The sequence below is a fragment of the Coptis chinensis genome, chromosome 4 (assembly GCF_015680905.1).
Source record: "Coptis chinensis isolate HL-2020 chromosome 4, ASM1568090v1, whole genome shotgun sequence".
In the NCBI taxonomy this organism is placed as follows: Eukaryota; Viridiplantae; Streptophyta; class Magnoliopsida; order Ranunculales; family Ranunculaceae; genus Coptis; species Coptis chinensis.
The window spans coordinates 12,016,146-12,037,893 of NC_141459.1; the positions used below are offsets into that span (position 1 = coordinate 12,016,146).

The following is a 21,748-nucleotide window of genomic DNA, read 5'->3' on the forward strand; positions in this document are numbered from 1 at the left end:
AATGTAAGCACGTAGAGCAGGAAGCCGTTGGTGATTTTAAAACTTTTGCATCAAGGGAGGCGACTAAATCGGAAGCCATTGCGGCATTGAGAGCTGATGAAAACAGCTTAGTCGGGATATATGGGATGCCGGGAGTTGGCAAGACCATGTTGATGAAAGTAGTAATGGCCCAACTGAAAAAGGAGAAAGTCTTTGATGAGGTTGTGATGGTTGTCGTGTCTTCTCAGAAGCCCGACTTGGAAAAGATCCAAGATGCTATTGCAGAGAAATTGGTCTTAATCAAGTTTGGACCTAATACTTCAAAGTATGAGCTTAAGGAAAATTTCGATTTTGAACAGTGTCTAATTTCGATTTTGAACAGTGTGTTGTGGGTTTTGAACAGTGTTAATAGCTAATTTCGTAATTTCCACAGAAAAAAAGTATTTAGGACAATTCATAATTCTTGACCAGTCAACTGACGGCAACTGTTAGTTGACTCTTATTGACTGTCAAGTTGGGGGGAAATCCTAATTTCAATTATTATGGGCGATAATCCTAATTGCAACTACTGGTGGGGGTATGTCAATATACCCCTTCTTCTTCTTTTTATAGAAAATCCTACCCCCCTCCCCAGCCCACACACACTTTCAACTTCCATTGGTCAATGGTTACTTGACCTGTCAAAACGCCAAAAAAAAATGAAAAATTTGACCTCGTTAAATCGTGGAGGTTACCAAATATATCTCAAACTGAAACTGACCATTGACACATCAGATTGATCAACACACTTATTAGCACAGAAATATATTGGAACTAGTAATGCCGGTAACCCCTAACTAACCCTAATTATTTTCAAAGTGGCCCCAGCCCCCAAGAAGTCGGACTCGAAACACACAACTGTGTACACGTGGGAGAATTTGGTACAACATTCAAACTCCTAATTCCAAATGTCCCCGGCTGTCTTTTTCACGTACACTCTATTGGGAACAGCGTGGGCCTCAAAGTTAAATAATGCAAATAATATTTGCTCTCTTTACAAATGTAGGTGCAACCTAACCTGTTGGATCATTATGCATCCTCTTTTATCTCCAAGTGAAATTAAAAGAATAAAAGGCCTAAATTCAATTGTTATTACTATCTATAAAATGTATAATAAATTCACATTACAAAAAAAAAAAAAAAAAAAAAAAAAAATTATATTGAACATTAATTATATTAAAAAATGTGAAACTTAAGAAATATTATTCTTCATATAAATTTTTTTTTATAAAACACGCATGGCTTGAATCGTCTAAGTATACTTTAAAGATTTTTGTTAGGAAATTAAAACGTTGGAATTAAAACAATACAAACTATTGAAATTAAATTCGATTTTGTCATCCATTCAAGAAGTGGTGGCGACTCATGGGACCAAATTTAAGTATCTAGCTAACTACTATAATACGACTTGATTAGCCAAACAGTACCCATTCCAAATCTTCAAAGAGTCGTGATAAGAAGAGATCATTCTCTCTAAATTTTGGAGAGATCAAGGCAAATAGCCGTTGGATAGAGAAATTCCTTCTCGAAATCGAAATTGTTGTATGACCCACAACTAACAAACCACACCAAACTGTATGATCATGTCATCTAATGGCCGATATGAAGTGCGCACGAAATTTAGAGAGAATAATCTCTTCTTATCATTTGCCATCTTCAAATATTCTCCGTAAATGCTATTAGCAATCTTATAGGAGGACAGTTTGACATTATTCTATTTTTTTAATCTATTGCAGCTTATTCTCAGCTGAAATTAGGTTGACTCAATTGTCACTTGGCAGCTAACAAATGAGTGGGACTAGGCATTGATTTGTGCTGTTAAATGTCAAACAACTGATATACCGGAGGCTTGGATTTTTTTAATACAAATCAACTAAAACCACAAAATTTGGAAGAGCCCACCAATTAAAAACATCATTGTACCACACAAGTCAAGTGGATGAAACCACCAAGTGGGGTGTTTGGATCTCATTTTTTTCAAAAAATTATTTTTTCTTAAGAAATATTTTTTTAAAAATATATTTTTGAAAAAATATTTATTCTAAAAATAGTTTTTAAATAAACATATTTGTTTGTAATTTTTCTTAAAAGCTATTTTATCAAACCAACAGATTTCACACGATATTTCTCGACATATTTTAGCACACCGCGACATTTAGCACTAAAACATCTCAACAGTTCATTTCCCTTGAGCGCCTAAAAAAACATTTTTTTAAGTTAAAAAACAAGTTTTTTGGACCAATAAATATTTTTTGGGTGAAAAGCTATTTTTTTAAAAAATGGAGAAAACAATTTTTTCACAAATAAATAAAGAGTGTTTCTACAACAACCGTCCCCCGAATCTACCGATGAATTACTTATTTTCTAAATTACAAAAAAACAAAAAGGAAAAAAAAAAACTAAATATGAAATCCTTCTCCTTTCTTCGTCGTCTATTATGTTTCTTTCCCCAAACAAATTTAAACTCAAAGAACATCATTAATTGTTCATTGAAGGAATCTCAAACGGGAGATTGATCGCTCATCATACAAAATCTCCATTAAAGCTAAGATCTTAAAAAAACTGGACTCTCCATATTAAAAAACTTCACAACTTAAACTTGTATATGTAAACATTACAAGTACATTGATGAAGACGATATATAATGATATTAACATAATAGGTTTTTTTTTTTTTTTTTGAAAATTGTCTATATTTCTTGTGAAATAGAAATCCATTGTCGTATTTTAGATGTATTGTTAAGCTTCCTCCGTTTAGCATCAAGCATATATTCCAATTAGGCTTTGAGGGGTAGATGGATGGAAAACACATGCGACATAAACAGACCCACTTATCGGTGAAAAATCTTGGATAATTTAAAGCACTTTAGCAGCTCTCTCCTTTCGTACAAGTTAAATGAAACAAGACACAACCTTGTCAAAGTTCACAATTTGAGATTCTCCTAATATAATACAGAAAACGTCACTGCTGCAGCAATTAACCTCAAAAGGTTTGAATTTCAAGAACTCAATCCCATCAGCCAAACATGTAGTAGTTATTAATTCGGCGGATTGAGAGACTGACAGTTTCAAAGGAAGACGGTTATCATTGATCTTGTGAGGATGAGTGGTCGATAACGAGTGGAACGATTCGCAGTTTAAGATTTCAAGTTTGAGATTTCTTTATTGGAGATCGTTTTGTATTTGTTTGGTTTTGGGTAGAAGAAGAAGAGATGGGGAAAAAACAGGGATTTCATTTTTTTATTGTTTCATTTTTTTCAGTAAAATTAGTGGAGCTGGTACCTCTTTTGAGACATCAGTTAGATTGAATTAGTAGGTCTGTGTAACTACTCCGATGAAACACCTCAATCTTCGATGGGCTTAAAAAAAAAAAAAAAAAAAAAAAAAAAAGAAAAAAACTAACTTAAATCTTTTTCATTTCACATGCTCATGGGCCTATTTTACATTAATACATGTTTAAACTCATTACTCATTAGGTTTAATTTAATCCCATGATTATCATGCAAATTAAAATAAGGGTATCCTAAAATATATATGCCCCATTCAAAATCTAGTTAATATTTGGGTTATTAGGTTTTAGTTCTACTTTTTATGGCGTATTTAGGCTTTTGTCCTAAAATCCTAGTTAAATCTGAGCCTACATATGATCGGGGTGTTGAACAAGTGTTGAGAGATCGAGCACTGGACTCAAATCTTGGAGCAAGATCAACTTGTTAGTAGTTTTACTCAAGCTAGCCCATCCAGACGACCAGCTACTCCAACTCTGATTGGTAATAACTTTACTATACTCGGGACAGAAGAACAAGAACCTATGTCACATGTAGTACAAGGTAATGCAATGGCTAAGGTAACTGAGAAAAATGAGAAGAAGAAAGTTGAAAAGAAGAATAACAAGGCCGGATCACTTGGAAGGTTCTACAGCCCATAGGCATGGGACTAGATCTCAAGCAAAGGTGCAAGACAACTCTCTCTATATTTCTAAATGAGGATCTTTTTTTTTGGAATATTAGGGGACTAGTTCAAAAATAAAGCTAGAGATAGACTGTGAGAACTCATTAAGTCTCATAATCCATATATTGTTTGCTTGGCTGAACCTCTAGTTAGGCCACAAGTAAATATTTTTGATTTGTTTGGTTTGAATTGCTTTGAGAGTACCTTGATTCATAACGATTCTCATAATAGGATTGGTAACCTCTGAGTTTTTTTGGAAAAGAGGCATCTCTGCTTCAGTGCTTATGGCATCTGATCAACATATTATTGTTTTGGTGGATGGTTGTTTTATATATTTTGTGCATTAAACTATTGGTTAGGTAATAGAAGAGATTTGTGGGGTGATCTGAGCAGTTTCAACCCCACTATGTCGTGGTTGGTGATTGGTGACTTCAATGTTGTTCTAAGAAATAATGAGAAAAAAAAAAGATCGAGGTAGACAACCTAATAGAGTGGCTATGCAGAAGTTTAATGTTTTTGTCAATACAGCAGAGCTGATGGAAAGTAATTGGGATGGCAATAAATATACTTAGTGTAACAATCAAAGATGTGTTAAAAGGGTTCGTTGCAAACTGGATAGAGCCTTTTATAATGAAGCTTAGAACTTTATATTTGGTGGATGAAAGTGTAAGGCATGAGCGCGACATGCATTTGATCACTCTCTTTTGTTGGGCATGCACCCTAATATTCCTAAACCTAAGAATACTCCTTTCATATTCAATAAAATGTGGCTCTCTCACCCCCACCTTTTTTGAATTAGTGAATACCAGCTGGACACAAATGTTTGAGTGAAGACAACTCCCTCCTCTCCTCAAGGTTATGCACAAGCTACAAAGACTGAAAACTGACTTAAAGAAATGGAATCTGGAGCGAGGTTTTGGGGCACACAAATGTCTCCATAAGAAAAGCAGAGGTTGAACTCCTTCAAATGCTGCAACTGGTTGATCAAACAATGGATAGATGATGAACTTCTTATAGCAAAGGTAATACAGAAAGAGTTTGAATTGGTTACAGCCAGAGGTAATAGGTCTTCTCTATTGAGACAAAATAGTTAAACTTGTTTTGAGGATGAGGGTGACATAAACACTGCATATTTCCATAATATATGTAAGGTCAAACAGGGGGCTTCTATGATCACTGAGTTGGTAACAGAGGATGACAATGTTCTTGATGACCAAGAACAGATTAAACAGTATGTAATAAGTTACTATGAAGAGAAATACAGGGAGGTCCATGTTCAAGAAGATCTAGAATTATTGAGTATTATACCCAAGATGATTAATGAGGAAGAAAACTACAATCTGACAAGAGTGTCATCTTATAAAGAAATTCAAAAGATTGTTTTTAGCATGAAAATGGATAACTCACCTAGACCTGATGGATTCCAAGGACATTTTCTACTTCAAATGTTGGGGAATCATAAAGCAAGATGTGTGCTTGACAACACTACACTATAACAGCTTTTGTAACGGATATACATCCGTTACAAAAAAATATTAGTAACGGTTATCTTGCGTTGACACAATAATATCCGTTACTAATATTTGTCACGATTGTCAAGTGTTACTCAAATTAATTTCAATAACGGATACCCAACCATTACAAATGTATTACTAACGCTTGCTAATTTAGTTTGCAACTGCTCAATTATTGGCAATTATCCATTTGTAACGGATACTCATCCGTTACTAAATCTGGAATGAAGCATCTGAAAAAAAAACATTTAGGTTACCTACACCTGCTTCTAGTATACATCCCACATATGTTACACAACCTTTCTATCCCATCCCATTAAAGGCCTGCTAAGCATGCATACACTTCAATACACAATAAGCAAAAAATAGCAAGAAAGAAAAGCACTTAAACCAATAAACCAAATGTATTCCATAATTCATTCATATGTCACATGTCTTAACTCTAATTACATTTTATTCAACAATGAAAAAATATTCAAGAATATAATAACTAATAAAATTCATTAAGCCTTTTGTAAACAAAATACATGGATAGAATAAGTCATCGTAGCTCTCAAACGAAACATTTGATCTCTTATATCACATCATCTTTCCTCTAGCAATCATGAAAGTCATTGCATTAACACCTGCAACCAGCCCAATGACACCAAATAGAAATGATCAATACATAATAATGAATAAAATTTGTCCAAGTTATATTCATAAAAACAAGACGTTAAGAAACTATAAAATATTAGCCACAAGATATTAACTAGATGTTGGGCAGTCTCTTATGAGATGGTCTGGAGAACCACACATGTTCTATTTACATATTCTCTCTAAGAAATGTCAGATGGAGTAGCAAGGACAACTTGTCCCCAAACGCGAATATATATAATCACCATATAGCTCTCAAAGATAGCATCTATCGAAGAATCAAATGCTTGTTTCACTCCAATATAGAATATCTATTTCTAAGTAGTAAATAAAACATCTATGCCAGACTACCCAAAGTGAATTAGAGCACAAAAAAAATCAGCACAAGTTTTTCAAGACCAAAGGAAGATTGATGAGCTTACCAAGTGAAGTATCTCCTCCTTATATATTCTCCTATGTCCAAAAATATTCTCCCCTCTAAACTTACTGCAACATAAGAACACCCTAAATTCAGTTCATTGGAATATGTCCTAATCCAATGAAATCAAATGCCAAGTTTAATTCGATCTACATTAACTAACTAAGAAAAAGAACCGTACTCGCATCGATTCATTAAGAGCTAAAAATGATATTCAAATCTGCTAGGCCGTAAGGAGAACATTTGGACAACCAAAATCTAGGCCTATAGTCTTATATCATGTAGGAAATACTCATCTAGAAAATACAAGAGGTATAATGTTCCCTTAATTAATAACTTGGGAAGAAAATCAGTCGAGAGATTGGGTTTAATTCCTTAACCCAATCCAATACGTCATAAAAATTCCAAAAGAAACTTCAAATGTTCAACTGATAATCAAAATTGGGTGAAAACAATATATCTAATCAAGTGTATTTTGGATGCTTCTCTACATGAATAAGGAAAAACTAGGTGAATACCACTTGATCTTGACCTAATGAGCGTGAGCGTGAGGTGAAAAAGTCCCGCCCTTAAATTTTCGCCCTCTTTTTCGTTTGTTTTTGTTTCCATTCAATTTTTCGATTTACACTTTAACATTAGTCACAGTTGTATATATATCCGTTAGTTTAAATCTCGATAAACGTCACAAAATAATTCGGGTAATTTAGTGACGGTTAGGTAATAATTCAATCTAGACTAAATATTTAGATAGCTATAAAATAAGTTAGACCACTTACCTTCGATGGCATATATTACACGAGTTTGGTCTTATCAGTACCGACAAGCTAGCTCGACTAGATCAGATTTCCTTGGGAGTGAACTCCTTTGAACGCAGTCTCTCTTCCATATCATATAACTCAACCCTGTTTGTGCTTACTTAGAATGTGCCAACCAACTAAACACCTCAAAATTAAGGGATCCAGTACGGTTAGTTCAAGTATAAGATATTCAAAAGAAATGGAATATGTACTCCAAATTTCAGCAAGGATGGCTACAAGTTAAGGGTGAGTACTTTCAATGCTATGTAGTGAAGATTATTCTAAATCTATATGCACCAGGGAAGGTGCAAGAACAGTTTAATAAGTCCAAGCAAATAATTAACATAAGGACAGACATAAAGTATACATACACTTTTTTGTTTTTGGTACACTCTTCAATTAACTAAACAAACCTTGGCCATTTAATTAAACCATCTTATTTGGTATTTGGTAGTACGTCAAGTAGACGAATAATCTCCCCCTTTCCACCAGGATCAGTATTATTTGTTACCTCAATTAAGAAATAATCTAATGTCATACATGTATGTAAAAAGAGAAGGAACATCACTCCATATCAAAATCTTGATTCAAAGTTAACCACTACATATATCAAATTAGCTCTCTCAAGAAATGATAAAGAATTTCCATCCAATGTTCTACTACTTAAAAAATAATGAAGGGTAGTAATTGGATCAGCAAGAACAACATCTATTCACAATCCAAACTTTAGTAGTAAATTACCCACAAGCACTTAATTGAAAGAGACATATACTAGACTTCCCGTTTTAATCAACTAACCTTTAACTTACCTTTGAGTAGCCGAATACATGGAGAAGGAATGATATCACAAAAGATGGGTGTTGCCCTTTGTACATAGTCTTTCAGCAAAAAGAATGGGTAGTAGGCTTCCCATTTTAAATTGAGACCCTTCCTCTTTTTGCTTCCTTTTCTTTCCTTTTATTTTTACTGAAAATCCCCCCTCTAGAAAAAATGGTGGGCTTCCTCCTGTTAAGATAAGTTGTGGCCTGTCCCCCCAAAAGAAGTGGCATCAAGGGTAACAACAATTAAGATCCCTAAGAGTTCTCTAGATTGTAAATGAACCCTAAAGCAAAAGACCTTAGGCAGTGGGTTGCCATCAGAAGAAGTTAACTGTTGTTTTGGGCTTAAGTAAGCAAGTTTACTTGATGAAGACGATTAAGATTTCCCTTTTTTCCTTATTAGTCAGACACATCCCAAATATAAGAATCCAGACATTTGTAAGCTGGGCCTAATTATGAGTAGATGGTTGTCGAATTTTGTCAGCAATCGGAGCTATTGCTCAAACCAACTTCATGAAGTAACTTCTGCAGGGCTAAATGCTTAGGAAAAACTTACACTGTAACATGCTTATTCAGCATTGTGGGGTATGGAAAAGATTCAAAAGAAGGATCAGACACAACTTAAAATGATGACTTTAGACCCAGAATACAAGTTTTAAGCATGCAAGTATCTATCTACGACGCGAAAGAAATTACCAGCAATGACATGTTCTGCTCGACCATCTCCTCAAGAATGGGCAGACAACTCCCAATAAGATCTGTGACACCATCTTGAGAATTTCTAGTTGTGCTGCCCCAGCAGGGCACAACTCTACAACGAATACCACGCCACTATTCCTTGTCAACCAATTTGTACCTTCAGCTAACCACCTTAAATAAATATGATCTTGGTGCATCTCATAAAAATAGGAAACTAACACACAAGTATGATATAGCCATTAAATGGAAAAGCTCTTATCTTGTCCGATATTTGAATTAGAACCTTAAGAAACAGAGATAAACATGTTACTTAGAAAACTTAGAAATCAATCTTCAACGAGATAACAATAAAAATCTATTTTTTTCATTTTAAAACAATCTTGTACTAGATTCTTTAAAAATTAAACCCCAACCGTGACCAACAATTACTTACCTCTGTTAAAGAGAACCCTTCTTTCAAAGATCGAACAATTACGCCAAAATCTCAAACCTTAGCCATAGAAAACAAAAAATCAAAATCAAAACTAACCCTGGCCAAACAAAACCAAAATCAAAATTCAAGACAATTTGTGCAAGGAGGAAAAAAAAAAATGAAGAGGAGAGGAGAGGGATGACTCACCGATCGAGGAACAACCCCACTCTTTAGGGCAACTGCTTTTCCACTTTTCCCTTCTTTTTCGATGAACGCAAGTGGTGAAAAACTCTTGCTTTTAAGTTTTCTTTTTTTTTACTTTCTTAATTTCTAACGCATAGAGAAACTTCACTAAATATCTAAAGAAATGTTACATAGTTATTCAAGTATTTCAGCAACGGTTGATCGTATTTCCAACGGATCATAACTGTGAATAATTTTCGAACGGATGAATAAGTGTTAGTAATGAAAAATCTCAACTGTTACCTAGAGGATTAAATTTGAACTTTATTGCTTTAATTCCAAAGGATAATAATACCAAAAAACTCAGCCAATATAGGCTTATTTGTATGGGAAATTTTCTCTTCAAAAGCTTCTGCAGCTGCGTCTCAATGTATTGGCTGATGATATAATCACTAAGGAGTAAACTGGTTTTGTACCTACAAGATGCTATCAGACAAGCATTTTCATGGCATTTGAACTGATAAATGAGTTGAAGAAGGATAGATTTGGTGGATCTTTAGCTGTTTAGTTAGACATAACGCAAGCTTATGATACAATGAGTTGGATTTTTCTCTTCCAAGTTATGCAAAGAATAGGTTTCTCAAAAATCTGGATCAATTGGATAAGAACTATTATGAGCTCGATCGGCACAAATCTCTGTGTTAATTAATGGTGGACCTGTTCGTTTCTTTGATATGCATTGAGGGCTTAAACAAGGTGATCCTCTTTCACCATTATTGTTTGCTATTGCTGAAGACACTCTGAGTAGAGCTCTACATTATCTCAGGGACAAAAACCATCTCAAGCCATTGACTATCATTAAGAAAGTGGCAGCACCGAGTCATCTTATTTTTGCAGACGATACCGGCCATTATCTTTGCAAATGGAGAGATAAGAGGGATTAGAAAACTCAATCATATACTGAAGAGGTACCAGAAGGCAGCTGGACAACTTATCAGTCAAGACAAAAGTAAAATTTTCTTCAATAACTTTACTCAGCTGAGAAAACAGGATGTTTTGATAGAATTGAATATGAAGAAAGTCTTTTTGCCACAGAAATATTTGGAAGTAAGTCTACAACAAGGTAGAGTTACTAGGGCCTGTGTGACACCGATCCTAGATAAGATTCATAAAAGGCTTACAAGTTGGAAGGGACAGGGGTTGTCTTTTCAAAGGAGAGTTACTTTGATCAAGTTAGTGCTATGTAGCATTCCAGTTTACACCATGTCCATTTATGAATGGCCAATGTCTATGGTAAAAAAAGCCAAGACTATCATGAAAAAATTTCTATGGTCAGGTGATCCAAGCATAAGAAAAGGTGTCACAGTCAGCTGGGATAGAGTATGTAAGCCAACTTGGGAAGGAAGGCTTGGGATCCGACAAATCAATAATAAGAGCCCAAAATTGTAGTTTAAACCCTTTAATAGTATTTCTATTTAGCCAATTATGTTATTAATAATATAGATTTATCACTAATTACGTGCTTTTGAGTATTTCAGGCTTCGGAGTTGAACAAATGTCAATTCGTTACTACTTAGGAGCTAAAAGGAGCTAAAGTGATTGCTAGGGAAGTCCATGAAGAAAGCCCAAGTTTCATGGAGAAAAAGCTCTTAAAAAGCCCAAGTCAAAATTGTTAAGTGAAAGTCAAACTGGATTAGAGAGTTGAAGAAAAGTTAATAGAACTTTAAAATGTCATATCTTTGGACTCAAGCCTTGGATTTGGGCCCATTTTATATCAAAATGACCGGCTCAGAAATCCCTTTCCAATGGTCTAGGCCTTGACTCGATCAGAGTAGTATAAGTTGGTGAAAAAATGCACTATAATAACACGACCAAAATTGGAAGTCTTGGATTCAACCAATTGGGTTATGGACTTGATTTATGGGTCCATAACCTAGCCTAAAAGCCCATGCACGAAATTATAAAACTAACCAGTGGCGGAGCCAGGGGGCCCAGGGTACACCCTGGCGTACCCTCAACTTGACCCAAACAAAAGAAAAAGCTATTAGTTATGGCGCAAGTGCTAAGTGGTAATTGGTAAGAGACAAAAAAGAAAAAGAAAAGGGCAGCATGTGCTCATGAGAAAAGAAACAAAAGGGATTGCTAATATCATGTGATGTGTGATGTACTTGATGTACAAATTTGACTCGTTTAATGCAACAGTACCAAAAAAGCAACAGTACCAAAAAAAGCAAATAGAAAACCCAATAGTACTTGTGCTCCTCTTTATCTCGTATTTATCCACCCATATATAAACCCAAATAGAAACCATCTTGTATCTATTAAAAAAAATAGAAAGAAAAAAAACCCCTCACGTATTCTACTTCTTTTCTCTTCCATTCTCTATTGCTCTGTATTAAAATTTAAGTCTTCTACTTTTCTACCCAAACAAACAACTTTACACTTACCGATTTTGTGGAGGTAACTAGGTAACTCTTATATTATTTAATTTTTTGTCATCTTTTTGTACTGATTCCTAAACCATATTATTTAGATTTTTATATGTTTGTGATTATTATTTTATTTTGTGAACATTATTGGTGGTTTATTTTAATTCGTGCAATTTCAATTAAATTGATTAGTGGTTTATTTTAATTGTTTAAATAGCTATGCTCAAGTATTTGATCAAGGAAAAGTCGTTGCCCGCTCAACCAACTAGTAACACAGATCATGTTGTTAGTGAAGTAGGATCCTCTTCAAAGCGAAGTCACCAAGAAACTGAGAATGGTGGTGTTGAACAACCTACGTCAAAGCGGGTTCAACATGGAAATCGTGAAAAACTTGATTTGTCTAGTCTTCTAGGAGACCCTGGATTGAGGAACAAGATTTCATATTATCATCCTAATGATCATGACTCAGTGAGAAGAACATATTTGTTTAGGGGTCCTTGCCAGCCTAATCATACTTTTCCTCCAAGGACAATAGGCAAGAGGAACCGTCGCTTTCGGAAAGAGTGGTATGGAGAGTTTAGTTGGTTGGAATATAGTATTCACAAAGATGCCGCATTTTGTCACTATTATCTCTTTAAATCTAATTAGGGGGCACAAGGAGACGGGGATGTTTTTTCTTACAAGGGGTTTACTAATTGGGAAAGGAAAACCAAATTAAAAGAGCATATTGGAGGACCAAATACTGCTCATAATATTGCTTATAGGGCAGCACGGGCATTGCTAAATCAAGAGCAACATATCGAAACATTTCTTGAGAGACAATCTGACCAAGTTTGAAGAGATTATTGAATACATCTAACTGCAATAACTGATTGTATTAGGTTTCTTTTGAGATAAGGTTTAGCTTTACGTGACCATGATGAATCAAAGGAGTCGATCAGTAAAGGCAATTTTCTTGAACTTATACGATTTTTGAAAGATCATAATGAAGTCATTAAGAACATTCTTGATAATGCTTCTAAAAATCGAAAATTGACCTCGCCTGATATACAAAAAGAGATTGTGAATGCAGCTGCCGTGGAAACTACAAATGCTATTTTAAAGGATTATGGAAATTCATTGTTTGCTATTTTAGTCGATGAAGCACGGATATATCAATTAAAGAGCAAATGGCGCTTGTTTTTTATGTTATGTCAACAAGAAAGGTTCGTGATTGAGAGATTTCTTGGAGTTGTGCATGTTAAGAAAACTAGTGTAGTAACACTTAAAAAGGCAATTGATGAGTTGTTGATCTCTAAGCATGGGTTAAGCATATCTAGACTGCGTGGACAAGGGTACGATGGGGCCAGCAATATGCAAGGTGATTTGAATGGCCTAGCACTTATAATGAAAGAGAATGAGTCTACATTTTATGTTCATTGTTTCGCTCATTAGCTTCAGTTAGACCTTGTATCAGTTGCAAAGAACCATGAGTCAATTGCTAACCTTTTTAGTATTCTCTCTAATGTAGTAAATATTGTTGGAGCATCATGTAAGCAACGAGATATGTTACGCGAAACAATGAAGGCTAGAGTTGTTGCAGCCTTACAAAGCGGAGAAATTTCAAGTGGTAAAGGGTTGAATCAATAGACTAGTCTTAAACGATCTGGTGACACTCGATGAGGCTCACACTATTATACACTTCTTGGCATGATAAACAGTTATGGTTCAGTACTTGATGTGCTTTATAATATAGCAGAAGATGGTTCAAGCTCGGAACAAAGAGGTGAGGCTTACGGATTATTAAGTTCAGTACAGTCTTTTGAATTTATCTTAAATTTGCATTTGATGAAAGCGATACTAGGAATTAGCAATGATTTGTCAAAGGCTTTGGAGCGTGAAGACCAAGACATTGTCAATGTTATAGCTCTTGTTAAAATAACAAAGGTACGCTTACAGACAATGAGAGATGATGGGTGGGATAGTCTCTTGATTGAAGTTTCTTCACTATGTGCCAAACATGATGTGGTTGTTCCAAATATGGAAGAGAGGTATGTGGCTCTAAGGAGGTCTCGACGAAGAGCGGAAGGAAGCACCAATTTACATTACTATCGTATTGGATTATTCTATCACTATATTGATTTGCAACTTCAAGAGTTAAATGACCGGTTTAATGAAGCAAACACAGAATTACTTCTTTGCATGCCATGTCTTGATCTTTGTGAGTCGTTTGTTGCTTTCGATAAGCAAAAGTTGATCCATTTTGCTCGACTTTATCCCGATGATTTTTCAGAGATAGATCAGATGGAATTAGCAGATCAGCTTGAGAATTATATCATTGCTGTACTTTCCGATACTAAGTTTGGTAAAGTAAACAGAATTAGCGGCCTAGCCAAAATAATGGTTGAGACGAAGAAAGACATTGTGTACCCACTTGTGTATTTGTTGATTAAGTTGGTGCTGATTTTTACTGTTGCTCAAGCATCTTGTAGAGGGCATTTTCTCGCCATGAATATCATAAAGAATCGTCTGGCATAATCGGAGATGGCAGATGAATGGTTGAATGATTGTTTAATAACATACATTGAAAAAGAAGTTTTTGATAGCATTGATACCGAGTTGATTTTGCAACGCTTCCAAAAGATGAAGAAGGGTGACAAAAAAGAAGGGCGCCGAGGACAACTATGAATAAGTATTTGTTTAGATTGAATTGAATTGTTTTTTCTTTTCTTATTTTTTTTATATTACATTTATTGCAATTATTTTATATAATTTTTTTATGTTCGAAATATACTTGTTTTGTGATCGGGTTTGAATTTTTAAAAAAAAAAAAAAAAAATTAGTGTTTTTTTTTTTTTTTATGCTTGGTTTATGGGTGCCTCACCCCTCACTTACATTCCTGGCTCACATTGAACCTAACCCTCTCCTATATAAAGAGGGTTAAGGTTAAACAAAATTTGGCTACTCCCCTCTTTAGTTTAGTTGTAAATTAGGGTTCTCTCTCTATATCTCTCCCTCCCATTAGTTAGAATAATATCTGCTTCTTCCCCGAATTAGTTTAGAGTAATTAGGGTTTAATATTCTTGCCTCCAACTCCATTACACCATTAGTTTTATTAATATAAGTTTAGTTTAATTAATTATGTCTTCTTATTATTGTTTATTGTTAATGAACCCAATGAAACTAGGCTAAAAACTCTATTAGAGGAGTTTTATGAAGTCTATGTGAGAGTTATGATTGTTCTTCTTTAGTTTTCTTATTGTCTTATGTGCTTCAAGTTCAAATTCTATAGTTGTCTAGAGATAGAGATTATAGAAGTTGAACTAGAGAAAGGAAACTCTACAAAGAGATTTGTGAAGGAGAATTTCTCTTATGCTAATCATATCTTAGTACAGAGATTGCTAGGATTGGTTAGAGATCAATAAAAATTGTGACTTTTGTTGTTTTGCCTTGTGTAGATTAATAAAGGTTAAGATTAAAACATGAGAAACTAGTTAGAATAATCATAGGCTCATAGCTTCACATAAATGGATTAATCTTTCCTCTATGTTTTTCCTATTCATTAAATTCACCTTTTAATTGCTTAGTTTAAATTAGTTTAATTTATAATTAGTTTATTGCATTGTTAGTTTAATTAATTTATAATTAGTTTTAGTTTAAATAAATCACAACACTACTCTCATTGTTCTCACCATTGTTTCCTTTTGTTTAATTAGTTGAATTCGTTAAGTCTAGAGAGTTAAGAGTGGAATGATTCCGTACTCTATATATTGCATGAATATATAATGAATTGAGAGTAAGAATAATATTGATAAGGTAATTGATCATTAGTTGTTTGTGTTTTTCTATAGACAATTAAACATCAATTTTTACGTTTATCAATCAAGCAAATTAATACTGCGGTGTTAATGAAGTTGGCTTGGGAATTCTTAAAGGGTGAAACTGATTTTGCTTTATTCATGAAAGCAAAATACTTCAATTAAGATGGAGAGATTATTCAATCCTACAAACCAACCTCTATTTAATTGGCCTGGGATAAGAAAAGCTCTTGTGGTAGTAACAAATAGAACTCAATGGGCGATAGCAAGTAGTGAAAATGTGGATATATGGAGGGACAATTGGTTGGCCGGGCAAGCAATCTTTGAAACTCATGCTCAATATCAACTCACTAGATTTAAAAGGGATGTCGAGCTAAGGTTTGTGACTTGCTTGAAGGTGATAACTGGTGCATCCCTGATGCGTTGCAAGAGATAATGAATAGTGTTCATAGAATCCCAGCTAATGTTCTTAAATGCAGTCCTGCTTTTGAGGACTATGTCATCTGGTGCCTTGATCTGAAGGGAAACTTCTCGGCTAACTCAGCATATGATGAAATAAGAAAGAGGAGGCCGACCCTTGCATGGAGTAAAAACATTTGGAATAGTTGCATCCACCGTCGAACTTCAACATTGGCATGGAAAATCATTCAAAGAGGAATTGCAACTGATGACCGAATACAAAAAACAAACATCTCTTTATCTTCTTGTTGCTGCTTGTGTGGAATTGCTATGGAATCTAACAAGCATCTTTTTTTGGCAATGTTAGTTTACCCAACAGATATGGGAGTGGGTAAAACAAGTCTTTCATGTAAACATTGTTATTAATAGCTTTCAAGATACAATGAAGATAATTAATCAAAACTGGAGTCCTTTGCTGCATGATCTGTGGAAATCTTGTGTTGTTTCATCTCTGGTAAGCATTTGGAAAGAAAGAAACAAGGTGCAATTTGATGGGAAGAAACCAAATTAAGCTTTGGAACTGCAAGCCTTATGTTCGGTTGCAGATGAAAATCACAGGTAAACTATCAAAGGGCCACTGTTACAACACCCCTTTTGAAATTGGGATCCTTAAGTACTGGAATGTTGATATAAGACTGAGAAAAACACCGCAAGTTAAGCAATGTACGTGGATTCCACCGGAGCCAGACATTGTGAAACTTAACACTGATGGGGCATCAATGGGGAATCTTGGGCCATTTAGGGTTGGTATCGCTTTCAGAGGGAGCATGGGTCAATTCCTGCTTACATTAAGCATGAACATTGGTCCTGGTGATAACTATAGAGTGGAGTGCATGTCTATCATTGTAGCCGTAAAGACATCCCTTAAAAAAGGTTGGACGAAGTTGTGGATTGAAACTGACTCTGAGGCAGCATCAGCGAGAGCTTTTGAAACTGGAGATGTTCATGGGATGCTACAACCTAGATGGATAACATGCACAGAGAGACTACATAGGTGGAAAATTACGACCATCTGGAGGGCAGGAAACTTCACGGCAGATTTGCTAGCCAAGCTGGGCGTAACTTTAAATGAAAATGAGGAGTGTATCACTATTGGTAGGCCAATATGGCTGCACAAATGGGAAGCTCCGTTCCAAATCTTTTTCAGATTTGTATGAGTTTGTAATAGAGTAAGAAATAGGGGGCAGCATGCCCACCCTATACAACACCCCATTTGTACTTTTGTTAAAGTTTTAATGAATTCAAACTTATATTACCAAGCAAATAACTTATATATGCCCGGCTTCTAAAAGGACCTTAAATAAGTACCAAACTACGTACCAAATCTAAAACAACTCACAACTTCACCTACAAAATGATTTAAAACCTAATTTTTTGTGGATATGATCTACTAACTACTAATAATATCTCTACAAAAATTTAACTTGTTTGACAATTAGGTGTATATCCTACTTCCATCTATTAACTGTGAGTCATCTCAGTTGACAATGGTCAAACTGTTTAATCCTCTTCGATTTTCTCAAATGGCCAGAATACCATTGGAGCGTGCATATCACGCGACTTAAAATTGGGTAAAAGTAGGACTAAACTCTAATTTACCCAATTACAGGAGGGATAAATCCTAAAAATGAGATTCTTGAAAATAAAAATGCGACTTGAAATTGGACCGATGAAATCACCTCTTGTCAAGTTATTACCGATTTGCAATTTGATCTCAAGGTAATCATATTTTACACTTTAGCAGTTTAGCCACACATAGCAACATTCACAATATTTTAAGTAAAGCTTTATAGGCAAAGTCATAATTTGTACTATTTAAGCAATGCTATAAATCCTACCCCCACCCCTGCCTTCAATGTACATTTAAACATTGTGCGGTAACTTACTAGTTTGTCACTCTTTGCCTTTACATATAGGAGGTTGCAAAAGGCCCATACACGGAGTTTCTTGGTGGGCAAACCAAAACAAATTGCAAGAAGAATTTATTAATTACTAGATTAGAGCGTTAGTTATTGCATAGATTTCAACTTGCTTAATTTCAAGTCAACCACATTTGAAACTGCTTATGATTTTTTTGTCCTTGGTTCTAGCTACAACAACACCATTTCCCTCAAATCGTATCTTGGCCTTAGACTTGTATTCAGTACGTGATTGTAATTGTGAGTGAGGATCTCCCTCACTTTGGGGACTGGTCTCCCCATTAGCCAAGGCTTTATGGTAATCCAACCGATAAATTATGGCACATTGCCGAGGAAAATAACGATGGGAGATCTGTTATGTCGGGAGTTCTTTGATGTTGTAGTTGATCCTATTTTAATAAATCTATTTTTTTTAAGCAAGGAAGTTTAAGTGAAGAAAAACATGAAATCTAGCCATTCCCAGACAAATGGAGTCCATATAAAGAAGTAGCGACATGTCATCAATTGAGAGCCGGATCAAGGAACATCTGCAGCAAAAACGAAAAGCATGTTCCCGTGAAATGGTAGATAATTTCATCACAAACAACTCGACACGTGGTGATTTCATCGGTCTAATTTCAAGTCGAGTTTTTATTTTCAAGAATATCATTTTTAGGATTTACCCCCTCTTGTAATTGGGTAATTAGGGTTTGGTCCTACTTTTACCTAATTTCAAGTCATGTGACAAGCATGCTCCAAGGGTATTCTGGTCATTTGAGAAAATCAAAGAGGATTAAACAATTTGACCACAGTCAAATGAGACGACTCACAGTCAACAAATGGAAGTAGGATATAAACCTAATAATCGATAATTTTAGGACAAAAGACTAAATACCCCATAAAAAGTAAGACTGAAACCTAAATAATCCTTAATATTTAGAATAGTTTCTTTATGACAATGCTTAGAATAGTTAGGAGATCATATATACAAAAAATTTGACTAATCTAAAACTTATAAATGCCCTAACGATTTTGAGTTTGTTTACGTGTGCTTTTAATATATGTCCTTAGGACCCCTCTCGTAATCCAATTATGAAACATTCTTTGTTGCCCAACCCGGAGAACAAAACAAAAGTAAATAACTTTCCCTTCCACAACTTTTTATTCCCAATTCTATTTTCCCTCCACGACTTTTCATTTTCCCTCCATGGCTCCTGCAAAAATTGATTAACGGTAGTAAGATTTTCTCTAGGAGTACTCTTTTCTCCAGCCTAACACCATTTAATCTTATCATTATATAGCATTTCAGACGATATGATAAATCTAATCCCTCCCTAATATAGTGAATAAGGACTTTCCCCTAGAACCAAAAGGGAACATAGATCCAGGCATATTACAAAATATCAGGATATGGGTATTTATCGATATTCAATTTCTGGATATGTATCGTGGATATATCTCTTTCTTTGGGGATATTTGACATTGTTTCACATGCAAATACTGTGGATATATCTAAAATATCGACAAATATCGTAGATATTGTGGATATTTCTTGATATATCATGATACATTATTTATATTTATTTAAAATATAATGGTAAATATTAAATAATATTATTATATACACAAAATATAACCAAATATCGCAAAATATCACAAAATATTACAAATATCACAAATATCATCGAAATATAACCAATATTTACAGTCGTATATATCTCTGAACATATCGTGATATTTATATATCTTTCTCTAAAATTTGGATAGATATCCCCAAATATCGCGACATATCGGGATATTTTGTACTATGGATCCAGGTGTGAACTTCTCCCAGACATAACTCCTAGCTCGGTGCTCCGAATTAGACGTTCGACCACTCTATTTGGTGTGTCTCGAAACGTACTAAAAGATGGAAAGGTAATTTGGAGCACCTGGCTCATGGCTTGACCATGAGTTGACTTTTATCGGCCTGTGATGTTTGGATAGGTTTGGACCTTCCATTTGGCATATATAAGTTCACTTTTGTGACCCGGTCACATTGGCCCACATTTGGCCCTCATTTGAGGCGGATAAGGGCTTGAATATTTATGTCATGGCCCTACTTGACCCAGCCCCTCAAGTCATGTGGGGTTTTTGATAGGCTCAGACCAGCCTTTTTAACACCCCTATCTGGGAATTTATACAATCCCAAATTATTTAAACTCTTTCCGCTTCAAAATTTTAAGTGGGCAAATTTATACTTCGCAAATAAAGTGTGGCTAAAAAATAGGAAGTAGATGGCTTATAACAGAATAACTTTGTAGACAGACTACTATTTGTTGTCCACAAAGTTATAATAGGAAGTATTAGAAACATAATAACTTTGTGGACAGGCTACTATTTGTTGTCCACAAGATAACAAATGCTGATTGGTGGAGTTGGTGCTCGAGAAAACTGTTTATTCTGCTGTACTGTTTATGTGCCCGAAAATGGTTTGGACCAATGAGAAGCTGCGAATTTGTGGACAGGTTTGTCCACAAATTCGCTCTCTATTAGAAAATAATGAAATAAGAAGGTGACTAATTACAATAGGGCAGAGACCTATTGCAAATGCGGATGAGGTATTACTAAAAAAAAGAGAGAGAAATTGCAATGTTCGTCTAGTGAGAGGGGATTATGGAAAGTATGGCAATCTAATAGCATAGCGATATTGTGTCACTAGGGGTGCAAACGGATAGGTTCGGATTCGGATATGCCTATATCCGAATCCGAAAATTTATACTGATATCCGAATTCGAATCCGACGGATATTAAAAAATTTATCCGAATTTGATTTTGGATATCCGAATAAGATATCGGATAATATCTGATCCGAAAATTAATATTAATTAAAATTTTATTTGCTTTGAATAATTCATTTTTCCACTATAAAAACTATTATAAATATATATATTTGTCATGTATTATTATTATTCTGTTATTATAGTTTTATATTATGAGTTTATGATTTTATATAATATTTTATACAATAATAAATAAATTAATTAATTATATATAATAACTATTAATTTTTTAAATCGGATCAGATATTTTCGGATGCGGATATGGCAGTATCCGAAACCAGTTTGGACATAAAAAATTATCCGAATCTTATCCGATTTTTCGAATTCGGATTCGAATATTTGGATATCCACTTTCACCCTATGTATCGCCCACGCGGTACAGAGTAAAAACTAAAGTGAAAAAACCTATTAAGCGGTGTAGGGTTCGATCCCCAAACCTCTAAAGTGTAAACATATAAACCCCAAAATCAATTCTTTCGAAATGATCCGGAATAACTAACGGTGAGGAATAGAAACTCTCTCCATTGTACATGCAAAAAATAATAATAATGAATTTTCACAAACCGAGACCCTTCTTAAAACCTTCAAGTAGCATCTCATGGGTATGTATCATAACTTGAGTATTATTATGTTTTCTAGTCGAATTGTTTTGCTCTATTTTTGTGGATGCGCTTAACGTTTGACGGTCTGTACAATCTCTACACTATATGATAGCCGGGTTTGTAGGAGCCACACTTCTCAACCGAACAGTGTATTTCTAATCTCCCTATTTTAAGATTTTAGAGCCACCTTCCTACGTTTATTTAAATTATATCTCTCCTATTTATTAATTACAATTGGCTCTCTGATCTCTATTAAAATTGAATCACCTCTTTCTTCAATAATTTTAGGATAGTCT

At 34.7% G+C, this 21,748-nt stretch overlaps 2 protein-coding genes and 1 long non-coding RNA gene across 3 annotated transcripts; 2 read left to right on the forward strand and 1 right to left on the reverse strand.

Moving 5' to 3' along the window:
* Positions 1-5,882: 5,882 nt before the first annotated feature.
* LOC147501914 (uncharacterized) lies at positions 5,883-8,482 on the reverse strand. Its single transcript, XR_015219903.1, has 3 exons — positions 7,313-8,482; positions 6,541-6,604; positions 5,883-6,108 (listed from the first exon to the last, which is right to left on the reverse strand). It is a non-coding gene; the product is annotated as an uncharacterized LOC147501914 (long non-coding RNA).
* Positions 8,483-12,093: 3,611 nt separating this feature from the next.
* On the forward strand, positions 12,094-13,308 carry LOC147501915 (uncharacterized). Its single transcript, XM_086604418.1, has 3 exons — positions 12,094-12,342; positions 12,523-12,705; positions 12,805-13,308. The coding sequence occupies exons 1-3, from the start codon at positions 12,094-12,096 to the stop codon at positions 13,306-13,308; spliced, it is 936 nt and encodes a 311-aa protein (XP_086460544.1).
* A 255-nt stretch (positions 13,309-13,563) lies between these two features.
* Positions 13,564-14,391, forward strand: LOC147501916 (uncharacterized). The gene has a single exon (XM_086604419.1). The coding sequence runs from the start codon at positions 13,564-13,566 to the stop codon at positions 14,389-14,391; it is 828 nt and encodes a 275-aa protein (XP_086460545.1).
* The last annotated feature ends 7,357 nt before the right edge of the window (positions 14,392-21,748 follow it).

Coding starts and splice junctions, on each gene's coding strand:
- LOC147501915 (XM_086604418.1), top strand. CDS start 12,094: ATGCTCAAGTATTTGATCAAGGAAAAGTCGTTGCCCGCTCAACCAACT. Junction 12,343..12,522: donor ATCCTAATGATCATGACTCA/GTGAGAAGAACA, acceptor AAATCTAATTAG/GGGGCACAAGGAGACGGGGA. Junction 12,706..12,804: donor TTGAGAGACAATCTGACCAA/GTTTGAAGAGAT, acceptor GATGAATCAAAG/GAGTCGATCAGTAAAGGCAA.
- LOC147501916 (XM_086604419.1), top strand. CDS start 13,564: ATGATAAACAGTTATGGTTCAGTACTTGATGTGCTTTATAATATAGCA.